This window comes from Lissotriton helveticus, chromosome 2_1 (genome assembly GCF_964261635.1).
Source record: "Lissotriton helveticus chromosome 2_1, aLisHel1.1, whole genome shotgun sequence".
Lineage (NCBI taxonomy): Eukaryota > Metazoa > Chordata > Amphibia > Caudata > Salamandridae > Lissotriton > Lissotriton helveticus.
In genome coordinates, this window is record NC_136059.1 from 297,684,299 (window position 1) to 297,703,331 (window position 19,033).

Below are 19,033 nucleotides of genomic sequence, written 5' to 3' on the forward strand. Positions count from 1 at the left end.
AAAACTCTTCCCTCACTTTTTTTCAAATCAAAACCCTTCCCCCCTCTGCCCCCTCTCTGCTTTTTCTGCATAGCAACCACCTCTTGCAAGACCTCTCACACAACAATGTTGCAATTGAACTCTGAACTCTCAGTGCACCTGCATATCCAGAGCATTCTTTCATTTAATGATTTTTTCTTCGCCACTCAAAATACATCTTTCAACGAACTCATCCATGCACACTAACTTTCTGTTTTCAGCAATCAAAATCCACCAATCACTCTTACTGCTTCATTAACACAGAAACCCCTCAGTTTTTTTCATTTTACACTCTCATTTTTTCAACTGCCATTTCATTGCCACACTTCATCTGACTGCAGCAGAACCTTCTCTCACCATGTTTTCTGTCTGGATTGTTGGACATAGTTACATCTATTGGGCTCAAAGGTACGCTGAAAACAGGAATTTACCTAACCTCAATTTACAAGATGTGGAAATTAAGTGGTTTGGCCACAGAGGATTAAAATGTCACCAATTGATACCATTGGTGAAAACCTTTATGCATTTGCCAAAACCTGACCTGTTAATTGTGCACTATGGAGGTAATGATTTGGGCACTTTGACTGGGGTAGGTCTGGAAATGCTTTTAAAGGACACCTTTGAGCAATTGATGGCACTTTTTCCTCAGACTGCCTTGGTATATTCAAATATATGCCAAAGACAGAAATGGAGGTGGTCGAACCAATTTTGTCCACAAATTGAGAAATCGAGGAAGCATGTAAACAAATCTGTTTCAGCTTACATGAGAGACCATGGAATGGGCTCCCTGTACAACAATAACTTGCGTTACTACATGCAAGATATCTACAGAGGAGATGGAGTTCACTTCTCAGATGAGGGCAACAGAGTTTTCACTCTGAATTTAAGACTGTGCATTGGTACCTACTTATAAGTACCTAAATGTACCATAAACCCAAAAGCTCTTCTCAGAGCTACCCTACATCTGATCACTCACAATTATTATTTTACTCTAACTTTTTTCACTAATTTTCAAGAAAGTACGCTCCCCAGAACGCTTCCCGGTTCGCGAACCGGGCGCACTCCACGCAAAAAAACAAAAAAAACAGTATATTTTTTTTTTGCCCTGCGAGACCCTTTCAAAGCCTCCACATCAAACCTAGGGGGTCAGGGACGATCTACTATGCCCCCTTATGGTCATTTGCCCCTTCGCTTTGGCCTCCTCTTGTCTCTCGATCCTACCGAGAGACAAGATGGCGGCCGCTACGGACTGTTTGGAATGTTTACAGACGCCGAAAAACCAATCAGCTTCGCAAACCTCCGTAACGCGAAAAGTACGCGAAGCGGAGCGCTGTTACAGATATATATCTTTTTTTGAACGTTAATTTCTCAAAATCCACTGGAGCACATATATTGAGACCTAGCAAAGGCACATCGGGCTACCAGTCCCTACAATTTTGCCAAGTTTCGTGCAAATCCATTCAGCCGTTCGATTATTATTATTTTTTTTTTTTTTGCCCCGCGGGGCCCTTTTAAAACCTCCACATCAAACCTAGGGGGTCAGCGACAATGTACTATGCCCCCTTATGGTCATTTGCCCCTTCGCTTTGGCCTCCTCTTGTCTCTCGATCCTACCGAGAGACAAGATGGCGGCCGCTACGGACTGTTTGGAATGTTGACAGACGCTTCACAAAGCTCCGTTGCGCGAAAAGTACGCGTCCTGGAGCGCTGCCCGGTCCGCTGTTACAGATATATATCTTTTTTTAAACGTTAATTTCTCAAAATCCATTGGAGCACATATATTGAGACCTACAAAAGGCACATCGGGCTACCAGTCCCTACAATTTTGCCAAGTTTCGTGCAAATCCATTCAGCCGTTCGGGCTAAAAGTGAGGCCAACCGCCCTATGGAAATTAACATGGGAAAAACGCGTTTTGGGACCCCCTTTTTTCTCGGCCCCCCCTTGACGAACCCCCCCAAAATTTTCAGGGGCTGCTCAGAAACAAAATGTGCCATTTTCCTGAAAATTTCAGCCAATTCCGTCCACAAACGCCAAAGTTATTAGACATAGAATTTTCAAAAATCCCATAGAGAAAAAATCCTAACTATATATACCTACTGGCGACCGCCAGTAGGTAATATATATATATTATTTCTTTATTTTTATTTTTGGAGTTTTATATAGCGCTGGCCAGATCCGTGGGTATCGGAGCGCTTTACAACATAGTTTCAGGATATAGAAACATCATTGGAACAGTCCTCAGCAAAGAAGTTAGGTAGTCCAAAGAGAGTTGAGGTTTCTAGAGGTAGGGTGGAGTCCAGAGGTAGCCTTCATTAGTGCTAATTGCAGTGGATAGAAGAAGTTCAGCCGTCCGAGCTTGTTGAGTCCTGAGGTAGTCAAGTTGAATGTTGAAATTGAGGTAGCCCAAAGGCGCCATTAATAATGTGCGCAATTAGTCCTGAGGCGGGTTGAAAGAGAAGTGAGCAGTGTATAGTCGGGAGCCCCGGCGACAGAGATAGCGTGGCTATCCATTCGGGAGGGCGCAGTTCAGCAGGAGGGTTTTAAGGTGTTTTTTGATTTTGGTGAATGAAGGGATAGTTCTGATGTCTGCAGGAATGTAGTTCCAAAGTTTGAGGGCAATTCCAGCAAATGATCTTGTAGCAGTTTTGTGTTTGCGTGTCCTCAAGGGGATGAGAAGGAGGGAGTTTGAGCTTCTGAGGTTTCTCATCTGCCCAGCCCTTTTAAGTTTGGCGGCTAGATAGTCCGGTTTTCCAGTGTGGAGGGTTTTGTGGTAAAGGCATGCTGTTCTGAAATTGGCCAGTCACGGTCATCACTGAGTCGTTATTGTTATCAGCTGTTTCACAGGAAAATGCTTTTTGTGTTGTTAATAACTTTGGGCCTGTTTGACGAATCTCCATTAAACTTTCTAAACAGGTGCTACTTTTTGACTAGTTTGTGCATGAAAAGTATCTGGGTGAACCATCAAGCAGGGGTGGGAAGAAAGGGGTTGTCCCAAAACACAAAATAACTATGCATTTTCCATATACCTCTTTAGACAGGGCTAAAGCAAAAACTACTGAACGAATTTGCACCAAATTTGTCAGGAAGCAAATCCAGATACGCAGATTGTGCCTTTTGTGATTTGGTGTAAATCTGTTCTGAAGTTTTTGAGAAATTAAGGTTAAAAAAGATAGATATTTTGATGATTGGATGTACTAGAGGCCTGAGCGACTATCACAGGAGCGTGACTTTAAAAAATGGAGCGTTCTTTTTGGGGAGCTTTTTACCCCTTGGGCCAATTGGGTCCCATGGGAGTCCGACTCCTACATAAGCGAGCTCTCTGATTGGCTGCCAGCAACATCTGAAAAATGTTGCTAAAACTTTTACAGGACTCAAGGACTTAGGGCCAGATGTAGGAGCCCTAATACCGGTCGGTAACGGCCGAATTCGGCTGTTACCGACCGGTATTTGGGTTTTCTGATGTAGGGGGCATATATTTTACCGATTCTGTAAATTTACCGATTCGGTAAATTTACAGAATCGGTAAAATACCGAATCGGTATATTTACCAATTCGGTAAATCCATATGTAGATGACACTCCTGAGAATGCCACAGGCCCTTAAGAGTCGGTATTTTACCACCCAATCCTATTGGGTGGTAAAATACCGAATTCAGGTGTGCATGCACATCTGTGCATGCACACCTGTGCAATGTGACACACAGACATGCCCTTAGGGCATGTATGTGTGCCACATGGCACACAAGCCTGTAGTTGGGGTGCTAGAGGGTGTCAAAGTGACACCCCCTGCACCCTTGCAGGATTCTTTATTTACCGATTCTGTAAATACAGAATCTGTATTTCCCATTGATTCCTATGGGCTTCAAGGCCCATAGGAATCAATGTGAAATACAGATTCGGTATTTACAGAATCGGTAAATACCGACTCTTACAGAATCGGTCATTTTTTACCTACATCTGCCTCTTTCAAATTTACCGACTCTTAAATACCGATTCGGTATGGGTCGGTATTTAAGAGTCGGTAAATCGAATTTACCTACATCTGGCCCTTAGTCCCCTGTCCTGATCTTTATCCTTTGTTTATATATATATATATATATATATATATATATATATATATATATATATATATATCAACAACACATGGTATCCCAAAGCGAGCTGCACACGAACGGCATGTAGGTTACCAGCCTCAATCACAGGTACTGATGGGCACAAAGACTGGTACTATTAGCAGCTTCTCGTATGCCTGACGCGTTTCTGGGTAATCCCTTCATCGGAGGCAGTTCGAAAAAGATCGCGCTGCTGGTAGGCAACAACTCCTTAATTAATGTCACGCCCTTAATTCACGTCAATGGAAGTCTGGGAGTTGTAGTGCATGCAATACCTTCCTTTAATTCGGCGCGCTTATTTACTGCCGTTGATAAGGCCTCAACTCAGCAGTTATAGTTACCTGAGTTAACTATAACTTACGCCGATGCCATGCACTGCTTATGATCTCACATATTACACCACTCATGACATGGTCAGTGACATCACTCATGACATATAAAATGTCTCCTGACAGATTCTTCCATCATCACGGCCTTCATGATATCACAAAAAGAGAATCCACCTCCTATGCCTCGCATCCAGTGGAGGTGCTGAGAACCATTGGCCAATCAATGAATAGCAACAAATGTAACTTTAACACAGAAAGCTAATGGATTTTTGTGAGAACACTGTGACTCTTGTGTCTGAAACAGAAAGGGAATTATGCACAGCATGCAAAAATGCAATGTTTTATGATGGTGACATTGCATTATCACCTAACTAACTAACCATGACTATAACCATTAGTTTATCAGTGAATTTCGAAGATTTGTTTGAAGATAAAGTAATATATTATTACCATACCTATCTATAATGCCACCTTAATTCAGTGACTAGCTAGTTTTTTAAATTGAAAGTAACAATATAAGTGGGCATTATTTTTAAATAAATCAGACCTATAGGCTCTGACAAGAGGTCAGAAAATGGAAATATAAAAGGCAAGTATATTGGCTTCATCAGGAGGGAATCACACCAACATATATAAAACAGACCAATTGGCTTTGTCAAATATTTACTAATAACTAACATCCAAAGTATTCCTTATAAATATAGAGGAAGAGGTGTGGCACAGTGGCCAGAGCAGCTGACTCTGGAGTGCGGGTCTTATGGTTCGATCGCCGGCAGCAGCTCAGCATCATGGGACTCTCGGCAATAGCTCACTTAATCCCCCCGACGGCCTGAATCCTTTAGGGGTGATATGTTCATGCTTTACAAATACAAATTAATATATAAATATACATAACAGTGTTAAATAATAATTACTGACAAAACATTTCAAATAATTTTTTTTAATTCTGAACACCCATGAACCTTGAGCCTTATTTAACACTCTTTAGGTAACTAAATACAGACATAGAACCAACCGTAAGAGCACTCCACAATCCGCACTGAAGAGCCTACAGCTCCAACTGGTGTGCTTTAGAAAACATGTCAACCTCTCCTGGGGTCATGAATTCAATGAGGAGACATGTAAGAAAAAAGGGGAAGAGAGAGAACAAAAGACAGCCCACTTTTCTATGGGCACAGGATACCCATATATACCACATTTCACTGAAGTAAATAAAAATGTTATTATTATTAACAACATTAGACAAACAATCGTAAGACAATAATGGCGATCATAGGTTTACACAAACAGTACTCAAAATTCAGTGTATTATCAAACAAAGGTGGCTGAGGGACAATATACAAGGGCGGGGTTCAGAAAAAACAGAAACAGCACAAAACAAAAAATGCGTCCCCTTCATTTAGGGCCACATTGTCTTTGTGATATAGTCATCAATAACCATACTCAAATGTACGTTTTATAAATTAACAGTAAAACGGCAGCTGCCAAATCTTTGGTGATGTGGTGGCAGTTCATCAGATATTATCTTTTGATGTGATGAATCTGTGGATCCTCCTTGGTGTGATATATGCATACATGTTGAACCTTCATTTCTAAGAAACTACTGAACTGATTTACACGAAATCATACTTTCTGGACCAAGACCAAGCTTTCTCCCAAACTTGGTGTAATTCTGTTTAGCTGCTTTGGCTGTAGTTATGTCTAATTTTCCTATTCCTATGGAAAATTGCCTGAGAAAATGTGTTTTGGCACCCCACTTTTTCTTTGCCCCCACTTGATTGACTGACAGATCACCACAAAACTTTCAAGGAAGGAGCTGCGGTGGATTACCTTTTTATTTTGCAAACTTTTTGTGAAGGTTCATCAAACAGTGCTACGGTGCCAAAGTTGTTAGAAAGCCAACAAATGCTTTTTCAATGGACACATCGTCCGAACTATAACTTCTCAGTGATGACTGACACTGGGTACGATATGTATATTATATGCATACACATATATATTTTTTTACTAGAAGAAAAATATGCATAGTTAGATATGTTTTAATATTTCTATATGGATTTACAGCTGTAGAGAGTGTAATATACTATCTTACTGATGTTGAGTGTGAAAAAGGGCCATGAATTGCAAGAGACAAAGGCTTTTAAGGGTCAGGATAACTTCTGTTCCATCAAAATGCGAATAAATAGCATGGTACTCTCTGTGAATCAGCATATATGGCTTATGTCATGCGCAGTGGTTATAAAAAGCTGCAGCCAGTGCAAGTAAGAGTGGTGGGGTGTTGGGACGGCGCAGGGCAGGGGATGAGGGGTAAAGTCGACAGATGACGAGGGAAGATAAAACAAAAAAAAGAAACCACTTACCTTGCACTTGTTGCGGCGAGCGCGAGGTAAGTGATTTTATTTATTTTTTAACTTTAGTTTCCCTCGTCGTCATCTGTTGACGTCACCCCTTCTATCCCTTGCCATGCCCCCACCAGCCTCACCACCCTCAACTGCACCAGCCATGGCTGGTTGTAAACAAAGGAATTTAACCAGAATCAGGACACAGGGGGTTAAATCCATACACTGAGATAAAATTATGTTGGACAGGACTGCTGACTTAGGGCCTAATTACAAGTGGACTGCCATACTCATGTTGGCCGTCCGACTATGGCCACACTGCGGTTGCACCCGCAGTATTCAGAGCATGGTGGTTGGATCACAACGAGACTGTCAGGATCAAGGATCTTGCTTGTTCCGCGCTTTGAAACCGGCATGAATTTGCTGGCGGTGCCACTGCAGGCACCGCCAAGCATATTCTGAGTTGACTTTTCACCACCATTTTCATGGTAGTGAGCCTGCCAAGAAAAAGGTGGTGGAGAGACAACTAAGGGGGCCCTAATAGGACCCGTGTCTGAGCTGGGCCTGGGGTTGCATGTGGTGGGGCACATATTGTGCCCACCTGCATTTGCACCCCCATTCCTGCACGGACTGGCATGCATGTGCAACATACTGCAGGTGCTGTCACGGCGGCGGGCTGCATGTTAGGCTCTCCTATGAGCTTAACAGCCCACGGCTGTGAGACCACCGCAGAATCACCCACCGGACCTGGATCCAACTCTATATCTGGTGAGTTGAGGACAAACACCAATCTTGGTGGATGGGAACAAAGTGAGTAGGAGAGCTGTTCCTTAGTATTAGTTGTGATCATGACACATTCACTGGTTTTTTGTAGAGTTGAGGAACAAGAGGGGGAACAGTGTAGATAGGTGAAAGGCAAACTTGGTCCAAACCTCAAGTGAAGCATTCCTACTACATTCACAGCCTCTGAGTGTGAGGGGGCAGAAGAAAAGCAAAAATCAGGACGAGAGAGACTATGGATTCAAATGAAGTGGCTATACGCATGCCATGGGGCAAATATGGGAGCTGAAAATGTTGCATTATGGATGTAGGAAAGACATATTGAGATATTGGTAATACAGCCAACCTGATTGTGAGTCCCTCCACAGAACATGGCCACGTTTCTCCCCAGTGATTACATGAACTAGCTTCGCGTGATGGTGTATAGGGAATGGAATGCAAATGGAGACAGAATTTAAGATTTCTTAAGGATTGATGTGTCTGTGACCTTTACTCACACCTGCTGCCAAATACCCCTGAACCTTGATCTCACAGGCTGAAAGGGGATGTGGCATTCATGCTTTAAGTTCTCCTGACATCCTGACACGAGAAGCAACTGAGCATGGTCTTTGACTATGCACAGTAGGTTCTGAGTTCAGTTGATGATCTTGGACCATGACCTGAACTCCGTAATCCTGGCACCTAAAATCCTTATATAATCACAAGAGGAGCTCAGAGGGACAGGACGGGTACATAAGGGATAGCCCTCCACTCAATCAGATTCAATCACAAAACATCCCTGTACCCTGGATCATAGTTATCAACCGTCTGGTTCCCCAAAATAATATGCCCAATGGGTTCTGGGCACAGGTTGTGGCAGTCTACCACAAGCTGCACCCAATCCAGTCTCACTCCAGAGCTTACTCAGAATGGCCATAACCAGTGCTTAACCTGCATCAGGTACCCATGATTCCAGAGACTGCAGGGCATGAGCTTCATTCACACCCAGCAGACTCTAGGCATAGTGCATGACTTTTGGCTTTGCCTTGCAACCAGGCCATATGCCAATCATCCCAGAGAGAGCCACTGGGCATGGCCTTTGGTCATGCTGAGTGCCAGATCCAACATGCATTACTGAAATCGTACTACAAACTTGGTTCACATGAGGCACATACCTGTAAGTAATTGGTGTTTATTGTGTACCTTGTGCTGCTGCACAAGCCTGTGGAGAACAGCCATAAGACGCTTTCTTTAGTTCGGCAGAAAATTCATCTTTCTAGACCCCTGATTATACATATTTGCAAATTAATTGAAACAATGATTCTTCTTTTTCTACAGGTATTGGAAAAACAAGCACCTGGCACCGAAACGACTGAGCACAGGCATTCTAATGTACACTCTTGCATCTGCCATTTGCGAGGAGATCCACTTGTATGGATTCTGGCCATTTGGATGGGATCCCAACACAGGAAAAGACCTCCCATACCATTACTACGACAAAAAAGGAACAAAATTTACTACCAAGTGGCAGGAATCCCACCAGCTGCCAGCTGAGTTTAAGCTGCTGTATAAGATGCACGGAGAAGGACTTACTAAGCTAACTTTGTCACATTGTGCCTAAGGACTTAAAATATCTGAAGTGCCAAATGATTGTTTGAAGTGCCCAAAGCTGAATTCAGCATACGTAAAAATAGAACGCAATTCGATGATATAGAATGTGTAGATTCCTTTTTTGACCCTCTCAGTTATTTTTAACATTATTGGCATTTTTTGTAATGTGTATATGTTCAACAGAATTGTCATAAATACTCAGTAAAGAGACAACTACCAGTATATTTATAGGAATTCTTATAGGAGATTTAAATTTATGAACCTGCTGCTAAATATATGTTTTAAATATGTTCTTGTAGGATATAGATTTTAAGGGCCTGACTTACAAAGCGTTTGCTCTGCAGGTACGCATGTCTGTCTTCTGTAAATTCAAGTCATGAGTAAGTCACAAATAAGTAAGAAGTAAGATACAATTCTTTTCAGTAAAACCTTCAGGCCCTGCAGTCCTTGAGTAACACGGATGTGCATTAAATATTTTTCTCTTAATTTATTAATTCTAATATTAGTTAAGGTCAGTGTGCACTTTTCTCTAGCTAGTGGGATTAGAATGCAAATCATGTCCATCTGCCAATGTATGCAAGCACACCAAAATGCAAATGGTAAAACATCCATTATTTGCACATATATAGTACATATCTTAAAAAGTTTTGTTTTATTCTATAACTGGGCATTATACACACACACACCATGTTGTAGATTACGTTTCAGAACACTGTCAGCCTGTAAGCTTTTATTCTTTGTGGTGGGCTCTTCTGTTGACCAATTTCCCCAAGTCAATTTCCTCATTGTTAAATAGAAAGTTAGGAGCTTGTTTATATTTAGGGTCCATTATAAGTACTTTAGAAGAAGAGAGTGAGGGTAAAGAACTCCCTCCTGATATTTGCCATCTTATTAATGAGCGACAAGTTCTTGCACACATTTCCGGGCAAACAGCACTTTTATTAGTCATGTGGAAAGTAAGCAGGCATTCTTACCAGTCACTGTGAGAGCAAGGGTTGCTGCTTTGTTAGGCTTCTAATACCCCCTCCTTTTGTATCTGTAGAGAGTTTGTGCTCTCTTTTAACCACTCCTATTCTTGAGAATGTTTCATGGCAGTCTACTGCATAGTTATCCCAGGAAAACTAATCAAAATTGAATGTTAATACTAGTCAACGTTGAATGTTAATACTAGTTGTGTTGATTTATACAAACAAAATCGAACCACGCACCAGCAAAAATGAAAACTTTTTTTTACACATTTTTGTCAAAGAAAGCGCATGAACTATCAAATTTAGGAAATTATCAATCCTTTACTTAGTTAGGCTGACATCATGGCTTTCCATTATTGTGGACATCCCAGGGATTCAGTGGTTATCTGTTTCTAAGACATACGCAAAAAAGCCCATAATACTCTCTCTTAACTTTTTGCTTCTCTTTCCAGCAGAGTAATCCCATCTCAGTTATGTCAGGATTACGGGTTAGGAGTCCTTTGCCTCTGACTGTGTTGGAGCTCGGACTGTTACTAACTGTTACTTGATTAGGTGAGAGCTAGAAAGGTCAGTATTTGTATTCAACTTAGGTAAATGCATTCTGGGTTGGATAGAATTTCTTAATCCTTTAGATACAGTGGTAGTTAGCATACAGAATAAAAAACATATATGCCTGCTGTCTTTGGTTTGCGTAGCTGCCCTGCTACAGAACCTCAAAGACGATGTAGGGTGGACGTGCTTTTTACAAAATCCAAGATGGATACATAAGCGTTACTTAAACATGTAAAAAAATTATACATCTAGATTTGAAGCACAATCCTTCTCAAAGGAGCTTCAGAAAGTCTACATTTAATGATCACATATCAAACTGATTAAATCCACTATCCTCCAATTTATTTAGCTGACTCATGCTTTCAAGTGTCCTGTTTACGTTCCACCATCAACTTATCTATTCTGGACTCAGTAAGTCAAGTTGGCCTTTCCTCGGGAATCACTCCTTCTTGTTGCACATAAGGAATCATGGAACATGCCTCTTAAAAGTAAGTTCTTGAAGCACAGATGTGTGGCTAGGTATCAGTGAGCTGCTACATTGTCACTGTGCCAAGTCAACTTTTCCCTCACCTGTCCCCTAGTCTTCATGAGTGTTCCTGTTCAATTTATGAAAGTAAACATGGCTACGTGTGATTTAGTGGATAACTAAAGAGTTGTTAACAACATGCATTAGGGATGTGATTGTATTGTATGCTGCAGCCATGCAAGACAAACAGATGTTTACTTTTTCAAGATGTCATGGTCATTTTGTAGTTAAAAGCTGTACACGGAAATAGTGATACAGCTTTGTACCACTTGCTAATCCACTCACTTTCGAAGTATCCCTAGTTACTGGCATGAAGGAGCTGGTATCATTATGCGGCAAGTGTCAATTGGAAATTAGAGCAACCAGTGCTGGCAGCATGGTTCAGTGACAGATGTTATGCCCTTGAAGTTCCAATTACAGCAAGATCAACTCAGCTTTCCATTGTTCTGAGGTTGGTAAATTGAGCAGCATTACATTGGAAAATAGTATCACCTTTTCAAGGGCCTAGAGAGTGGAACCCCTTCATACAATCATGCAGAAAAGCAAGTTATTCATATTTTTCTCACAAAGAACTCAGGCCAAAATTAATTCTGAAATGAAGCTCCAAGGAATGGCATTTAAGAGGACAAATCAAACATGCCTTCTCTAAGTAAAGACTCTGAAGAGGTTGCACTTGACCACTAGCATTTTTAGCCAACCAACATAAATACGTTTATGCTCTTTACGTTATTCAATGACAGTGATAAAGTGGTCAAATAGATAGCTGCATTGCATGTGTAACTGCGTACATCACACTGCATCTTCATAAATTGCGAATGTGCTCAAACGTACTGCTTACAGTCCAAGTATCTACACAGGAATGGACATGCAGACATGCATGTAACTTTTTTTGATATATGGGAATGTGTGGTGCGTCGTCAAGTCAGTTTTTGGAAAAAATCCAATTGTTGAATTTTGTGCAGAAAAAAAAGTAACAAAATGTAAAAATGTATCTTAATTAACAGGAAGCTTGTTTTTATGCATTGCTCCTCAATGAACTTTGTAGATAATAACTCAATTGAAAGCCAATATTTTTAATAGTTAAGACTGTCATTTACTAAACAATCTAGAAACTTACATTTTGTGATGAGATAAGTGTAGTTTTCAAAATGACGTTTTATATACCAGATAACTACATTATTCCGACATTATCATGAAACGATTGCTGAGCTAAATTGCACGTGCCACAGCTGTTACGCACAGAAATAATCAATTAGGTTTCTATTTTTTAAAAGGTCTACTCGTGCACTGTGTAACTGTTTGCATTGTTTCATATTTACAGGAAACAGTAAAGCTATTTTACTTGCTTTATAAGCTGCAAAGCTTAAAATAACTGTTACAAACTAGGGCACTCGCTGACACTCCTATACAGTTCGACAATTCCGATTAATATTCATGAGCAAAAGTTTGGATCTGTATGGGGGATCATTCGCCAACTCTTTGATTTGACCCAAAATCTGACGTAGAAAGGGGAGAGGTATAGAGAATATCTGACTTAGAGAGGGGAGGGCATGAGGTTTAGATGCATGTTAATGGCACACTTGAACTCTGTTGAATTAAATTGTAAAAAAAGATCATCTGTCTTGGTTAAGCCTTGGGTACCTGTCAGTGAGCACCCAACCTTTATAACATAGAGACCATGATGTTCATATCCTACTGGGGCTTTTATGGTGTGTTACAAATGAGTATTTTGTTCCGACATGGCCTAGATCTTCCTTTCAATTTGATTTGTCCAGCAGCATCTGTTTCCTTCTTTGTATTGATTCTTTCCAAAACATTAGTAGGTTACACTAAGCTCAGATGGATTTAGTTTGGTTTACTGTAATGCATGTAAACAATTCTACAGATAATTTATTTTTGTGACACTGGCACTTTATTCACATTACCTAGTTATTTACACTATTATGCCATTTACATACCAATGAAACACAATTGGGCATACCAAGTGGCTGCTGACTAAAGTGAGATGAGTTCAAATATCAGAACACACACAGTGTTGGTGGGGAAGAAAAAAATTCTGGACTAGGGCAAATGACAGCTCATTGGCCTCTTACAGTAAGTCAATCTACTTACTAATCAATTCAGCCTCTACCTATCTTTTGCATAGACGTTTTTAGTTAATTTCATCTATTAATGGCCTAGTGGAGATTGTCTTGCATGTTTCTGGTAATGTACCATCCTTAAATGAGGCTGCGGGCTTCATGGGCCTTAATTCCTCATTCAGTCCTGTTCCACTGTTCATTATTCAACAGACCACCTTCATCGGGTCATGGAGGAAGTTGCCCCAATAGTTTTTGGCTTGTGCGCATTACATGTTTTAACCAGTGATTCATGATGATTTGTTCAGATCCCTGCATTGTTTAGATAGTTCAATTTGGGCTCACCTTCTGACTTTATGTGATTGGAGCAACGTATATCAAGTCAGGAGCTTCCTCATTGGGTGATGATGTCCATCTCCCAACTTCATCTATGAAGTGTGGGGATGTCAGACTCAAGAAGGTAATGTCTAAGGTGAACCTTTTTGACAAAGATTAAAAAGTCTCTTCTTTTCTCCCCAATTTCAAAGTCATTTAGTCATGTTTCAGAAGCATGAAGAAGGATGGAGGATTTGTGGATGTATGTGTGGAGGTTGAGATTGGGGGATGATCATTAATAACAGGTATTTATCACAAATGCCAGCAACTTTGCGTAATGTTAGTATACGATTAGTCCTATTTTCTTCTTGGCCAGATGAATGTATTTGTGAATAGTGGGCCCATATAGCGTGAAGCACTACCCTTTCCTACAAAACATGCTTAATGTTCCGCATGTTAAAATTGATTGAGCAGTTGTTTTATCCGAATAGTATTTTAGGACCAGTCATGCTGTTTTTTTAGTATACACAACATAAGTGCCGAGGTGTAGAATAATATGTATTTTATTGTTTTTCAACAGTATGAATGTTACACAAGAGAAAACTATTTTCTTCAGTCCCATGCAGTTACATACAAAGAGGAAAGGTGTTTTCAGGTTCCTGGTTTTTGTTGCTATTTTATTAATTCACAATATTGACATTTTGAACTAAGTGTTGTTTGCGTCATAAATTAATGTTGTCACATTACTGTATAATATTCACCAGCAGTATTAAATATCACTGTGTCTAAGCACATTCACTGGTGCATATTTCATTAAAAAAGACATAGCGGGCATTACTTGACAGGAGCTGCACGAGCCACTGTGGCCACCTAATGCTATTCTCTGAAGATGTTTGGCATACTAGCTAGAATAGCTTTTTTATTGCGGTAATTATTATGGAATGATCAGATGAGTTATGTTATATTCATAGTAAGTTACATTCTGTATTACTAGCCTATTTGGACTGCAGCATGCCTTTCCATTTCTAGACGTAAGATTATTGAAAATGGCATAATTGAAAGATGTTCTTATTTTTTAAGTGTTTTTATGCAGAATGTTTTACTGAGCATTGATCTTTTCATGTTATTTTCTTTAAGTTGATAAAATACAGCTTTTGGTCAAACTTATTAAGGTATTGCGGAAACACAAGAATAAGGCACCAAACAGCTGGCTCTCAATAAATGTACAAGTCACTATAGTAAATCAAGAACGAAACTATTTTTTAAAATATGCTTAAATGTGTGCAGTTCTACAAAAAGATCTTTGTGGATCCAAAAACTGCAAAAAGTGAGGAAAACGCTTTAGATTGTATTTTTAAATCAAATCAGAAGTTTTTACATCTAGAAAATGCTGTAAAGACATACCTAATATAGTTTTATTTTTATTTAAAAAAATATATTGTATTAGATTTTTAGTCAAACAATACCAGGTGCTCAGCCATGCACCAACAACCACAAATTAATTGGAGTGGAAATACATTCGTATAGAGTTTGCATGAGTACAGTGCATTTTCAAGTTATTCTCCGCGGTCATTCAGTCTTCAAATAATATCTTGTGGTACAAAGGTTGCTACCATAAATTAGTTGGACAGTGTTGAAAGAAGCCCTCTCTTGATTTCCCCAGGTCTACACCGTAAGATTTCATCCAGGGTCCCTATATGTTCGGAACATCTTCGGACATCCTTTGGCCTTGTATGTGACCATTCTAGCTGACATGTAGAGCTCCATCCCTTTTTTCAATTCCCGGAGGCTTTGCTGCTCTGACGCTCCCCGAAATGTGGTCACGTCCCTTTTTGCCACCATTAGACGCAGATTTCTAAAAAGGAGCTTGGCTAGTTAGACACCAATCACTGTTGGTATACCTAAAATGACATACTTGAGGTCCTCTGGGATAGTTTCCCTTAGTATCTTACATGACTCGCCCAGTATGCCAGTCCAATATGTCTGTATTTTGGGACAATCCTACATAATACGTATTTTAATCATAATCATTATAGTTAGAATGAGTTATAATATTAGTTAAAAAAGATCTATGAAAATTACAATTCCGTTTGGATTTTTTTGTATCCTGCTTTATCATGCCTCTATTATTCTACATATCTAAGGGGTGAACAGAGTGTTGCAGCTGGTGAAAATTCATGCACTGTTATAATGTAAAAGTGATAGACCATAAATGTAAACATCTCAAATTTTTTACAACAGCACTTCAACATTTCCACTCCTACCTTTCTGGTGTTTTCATTTTGCTTTGCAATTAACTACGAACTTTTCATAGCAAATATTTTACTATTACTGGTCCAAACACTGGACACGAGTAGCAAACTCATATTTTCACCTCAGATGGATTTATGTGGCATGAATTACTAGCGTATATTTATGTTTGCCATTAAGAAAACAGTAATTTATTCTTACAAACGGGATACTCCATCTTAGAATTACACCAGTGTGGTATACTTTTATGTGTGAGGTTCCTAGGAGTACTCCTAAACTTTTTTGACATTTTCAAAAAATCATCAATTTACTACAAATGCAGAAGTAAACTACTTGGTGGAAATGTAAGATTTCCTTGAAAATGTGGCTTCGGTTTGGTCAAAATTGAATTCAGAATTGTAAATTGGTGCTTCTGTTCCAAAACATTGGTGTTAGGTTAAAGTACAAGCATTCTAAAAGTTAGCGACCTTTAACCATAAGACACAACTTTAATATTGACAAATACATTTGTATCCCCACCACCACTGACTCAGGTCAATTTTAACATTATTTGTTCCCATCTACAAAACACAGTTTCAAGACAGCACAAATCCCATTGCACTTGTCCTTGTAATATTAAGAGCAATTTATTATTTAAAACAATTTCATGTAAATATTTTGGCTTTTGATGAAGAGTGTGTTTTTTAGTTTGGGGTAAATTTGCCCTGTATACTCACTTCAACATTAATGTGTGAACAAAATAAAAGGATCCATTCAAGATCCTCATGCAATGCTATTGTTCAATGTACCTGTGCCTGCAACATTAACTCATGTGCCAAACCACACTATTGAATGCATTATTTGAAATGAAATGTTGTATTGTGCACTGAAGATTGGTAAAAATCTTAAGTTTGGGTTATCTTTTGTTATCGTATGTAACAAGTAATATTGGTTTCTTTGCATTTTGTTTCAACAAACTGCAGGATGTGTTCAGTGCATACATTGTTGATATTCTCAATTTTCATTTTGTATAAAAATAACAATGAAAAAGTGTTCTAAGGGGCATATTTGTATGTCATGTAACAATAATGCTCACTGCCAATAAAATAAGTTGTTAACCTCGTGTTGTGTTCTATTGACATAGTTACATAAGTCTAACCGGACGTATATTGTTGTGATTGAAAGAATGGAATTGGCATCTTTCAGCAGTCAAAACGTATTTTGACATCATATACACTCATATATCTCATATACACCAGAATCAAGGTGGTTTCTTCCAAAATGAGGCTTCGGGGAGGTTTGCATTTTTACAACTTATGAATTTTCTAATCAATGACTGTGGCCTACATAGTATTAATGGATAGAGGAGCCTCTAAGTGTGAATATTAAACTGCAGCAGTAGATGTGGGTGGCCCCAGCTTGTAAGTGTGTGTGAGTTGCCCTACCATGCATATTCACAGACACTGCACCGAGTACGAAGTGTGATGTGGTGAAAAAGACAACTTTAATTGGATAACCCTTTTCATGTTCAACTTCTGCACAGGTTCTTGGGTGTATGTGCTGCATTGAAGCTGAAGGGAAGCAAGGTGGTATATTACATGCAGATTGTTCCATGAAACGTGCACACGCTGTAAATAAGTATAAATATAAACAATATTTCAGAGAGGTACCCAACCAGAAGCTTTGTCACTTAGCTGAGTCATCTGATCTGCACACATTCAATGATGCTTTGATAGTGCACACACAGGTGCCTTGGCTCACGTACACTGCTCAACCATGCACCTAACACTAAACCTAAATACAAAGTTACATCATCAGAACTCATTTCTATCAATCTAAACTGAGTAATAGACAATAATAACCATTTTTGAAGTATAAATAGATAACTGTAAAGGTATCTACATTTACAATCACCAAAATCTATATCTGCAACATTTCAATTCAGCATTCTTAAATTATGAGCTTCCAGAGTGAAACATTTAAACATGATTTTTATTTAGTAACACATACCAACTACCATAATATGAAAACATCTCAGCAATCAAAAACATGAAAGAAATATATCATTTTTTTAACCTCAATACAGTCTGTCATTGAATCACCGTTCACTCTACTTGGGATACATTTACAATTCCTCCACCAATAAATATAATCACTACAATAATAGTTTTGAATCACTGTGAAAGAGTAAGATGGATTCTACCAGTGTTGAAGAGAGGGTGTTGGAAGCAATGTCGTCCTGCTTTTTCATATTTACAAGAGTTGGAAAAATTTTACTGTGTGGGATTTATGGCTGGATTTCTGAAAAGCGTTTTGAGAAAAAGGAAATGTATAACTGCCTAAAATAGGAAGTTGGTTTAATACACATTAATTTTTAAAGCTATTTCCTAAAGATTGGTATGAATCGAGAACTCTGTATAGATGAAATAATTATACATACATGTGAAAGTATTTTTAACTATGTTACTTTTATGATTTTTAATGTGAAAAATCAAATAAAGTATATTTGATTTGATTTGAATCACAACATCCCATACCAAGACCTAGGAGCTGGCCCAGTTTCTCTTCTATTAGTTTCATTTTTTTGTGCTCTAGTTTTTTTATTATTATAAAATGTTAATAGATTAGCTTATAAGCAAATATAAAAGCTTAAAAGCATTAGCCACCTTTAATGCTTTAGTATTAAATAGCAAAAGTTAGTGCAAACACTTTGTGACATTCCAATAGAATTTCATCGCCATAGGCTGCCGGCGATGAGTCAGAACCCTGTTGAACTTCAGATCTTGATCCCTGAGGAAGCACCACTATTGCATTACGTGACTCGAGAGATCAGAGATAAACATGCTTTGGAGAAGATACGAGTGGGAACCCAAGAGCGAGAGGGAGTCCTTTCTGGAAAAGGTGTCCATATGCAACTACAGAAGTGGCCAGGGATGAGGAAAGAAGCAGTTCGAACTTTTGAGCATTGCGAAAAAAATGGGTCTTGTTTAAAAATAATTTTGTTCTTTTGAAGAAGGCAGCCGAGCACATTGAGCCTTAAGGTGTTAGAGAAAAGCTTTAGAGACTGTGCAGCTGATCTGAAGAGCGTAAGCGCAACTTGTCAAATACCCTATGTTTTCCACATTGGGCTGCTTGGTGCCACATTATCCCCATTTTTAGGTCTTGCCTAGGCAGCGCTGTCTCTTCGAGACATGCTG

The 19,033-nt window shown here is 39.3% G+C and overlaps 1 protein-coding gene across 1 annotated transcript in view; it reads left to right on the forward strand.

Moving 5' to 3' along the window:
* Nucleotides 1-12,178, forward strand: part of ST8SIA3 (ST8 alpha-N-acetyl-neuraminide alpha-2,8-sialyltransferase 3) — an 81,584-nt gene extending 69,406 nt beyond the window's left edge. The window contains exon 4 of the mRNA XM_078674856.1: nt 8,896-12,178. Within this exon, the coding sequence (XP_078530982.1) occupies nt 8,896-9,178 (283 nt within the window). The 3' untranslated portion in view covers nt 9,179-12,178. The remainder of the gene's footprint in view (nt 1-8,895) is intronic.
* Nucleotides 12,179-19,033: the final 6,855 nt, after the last annotated feature.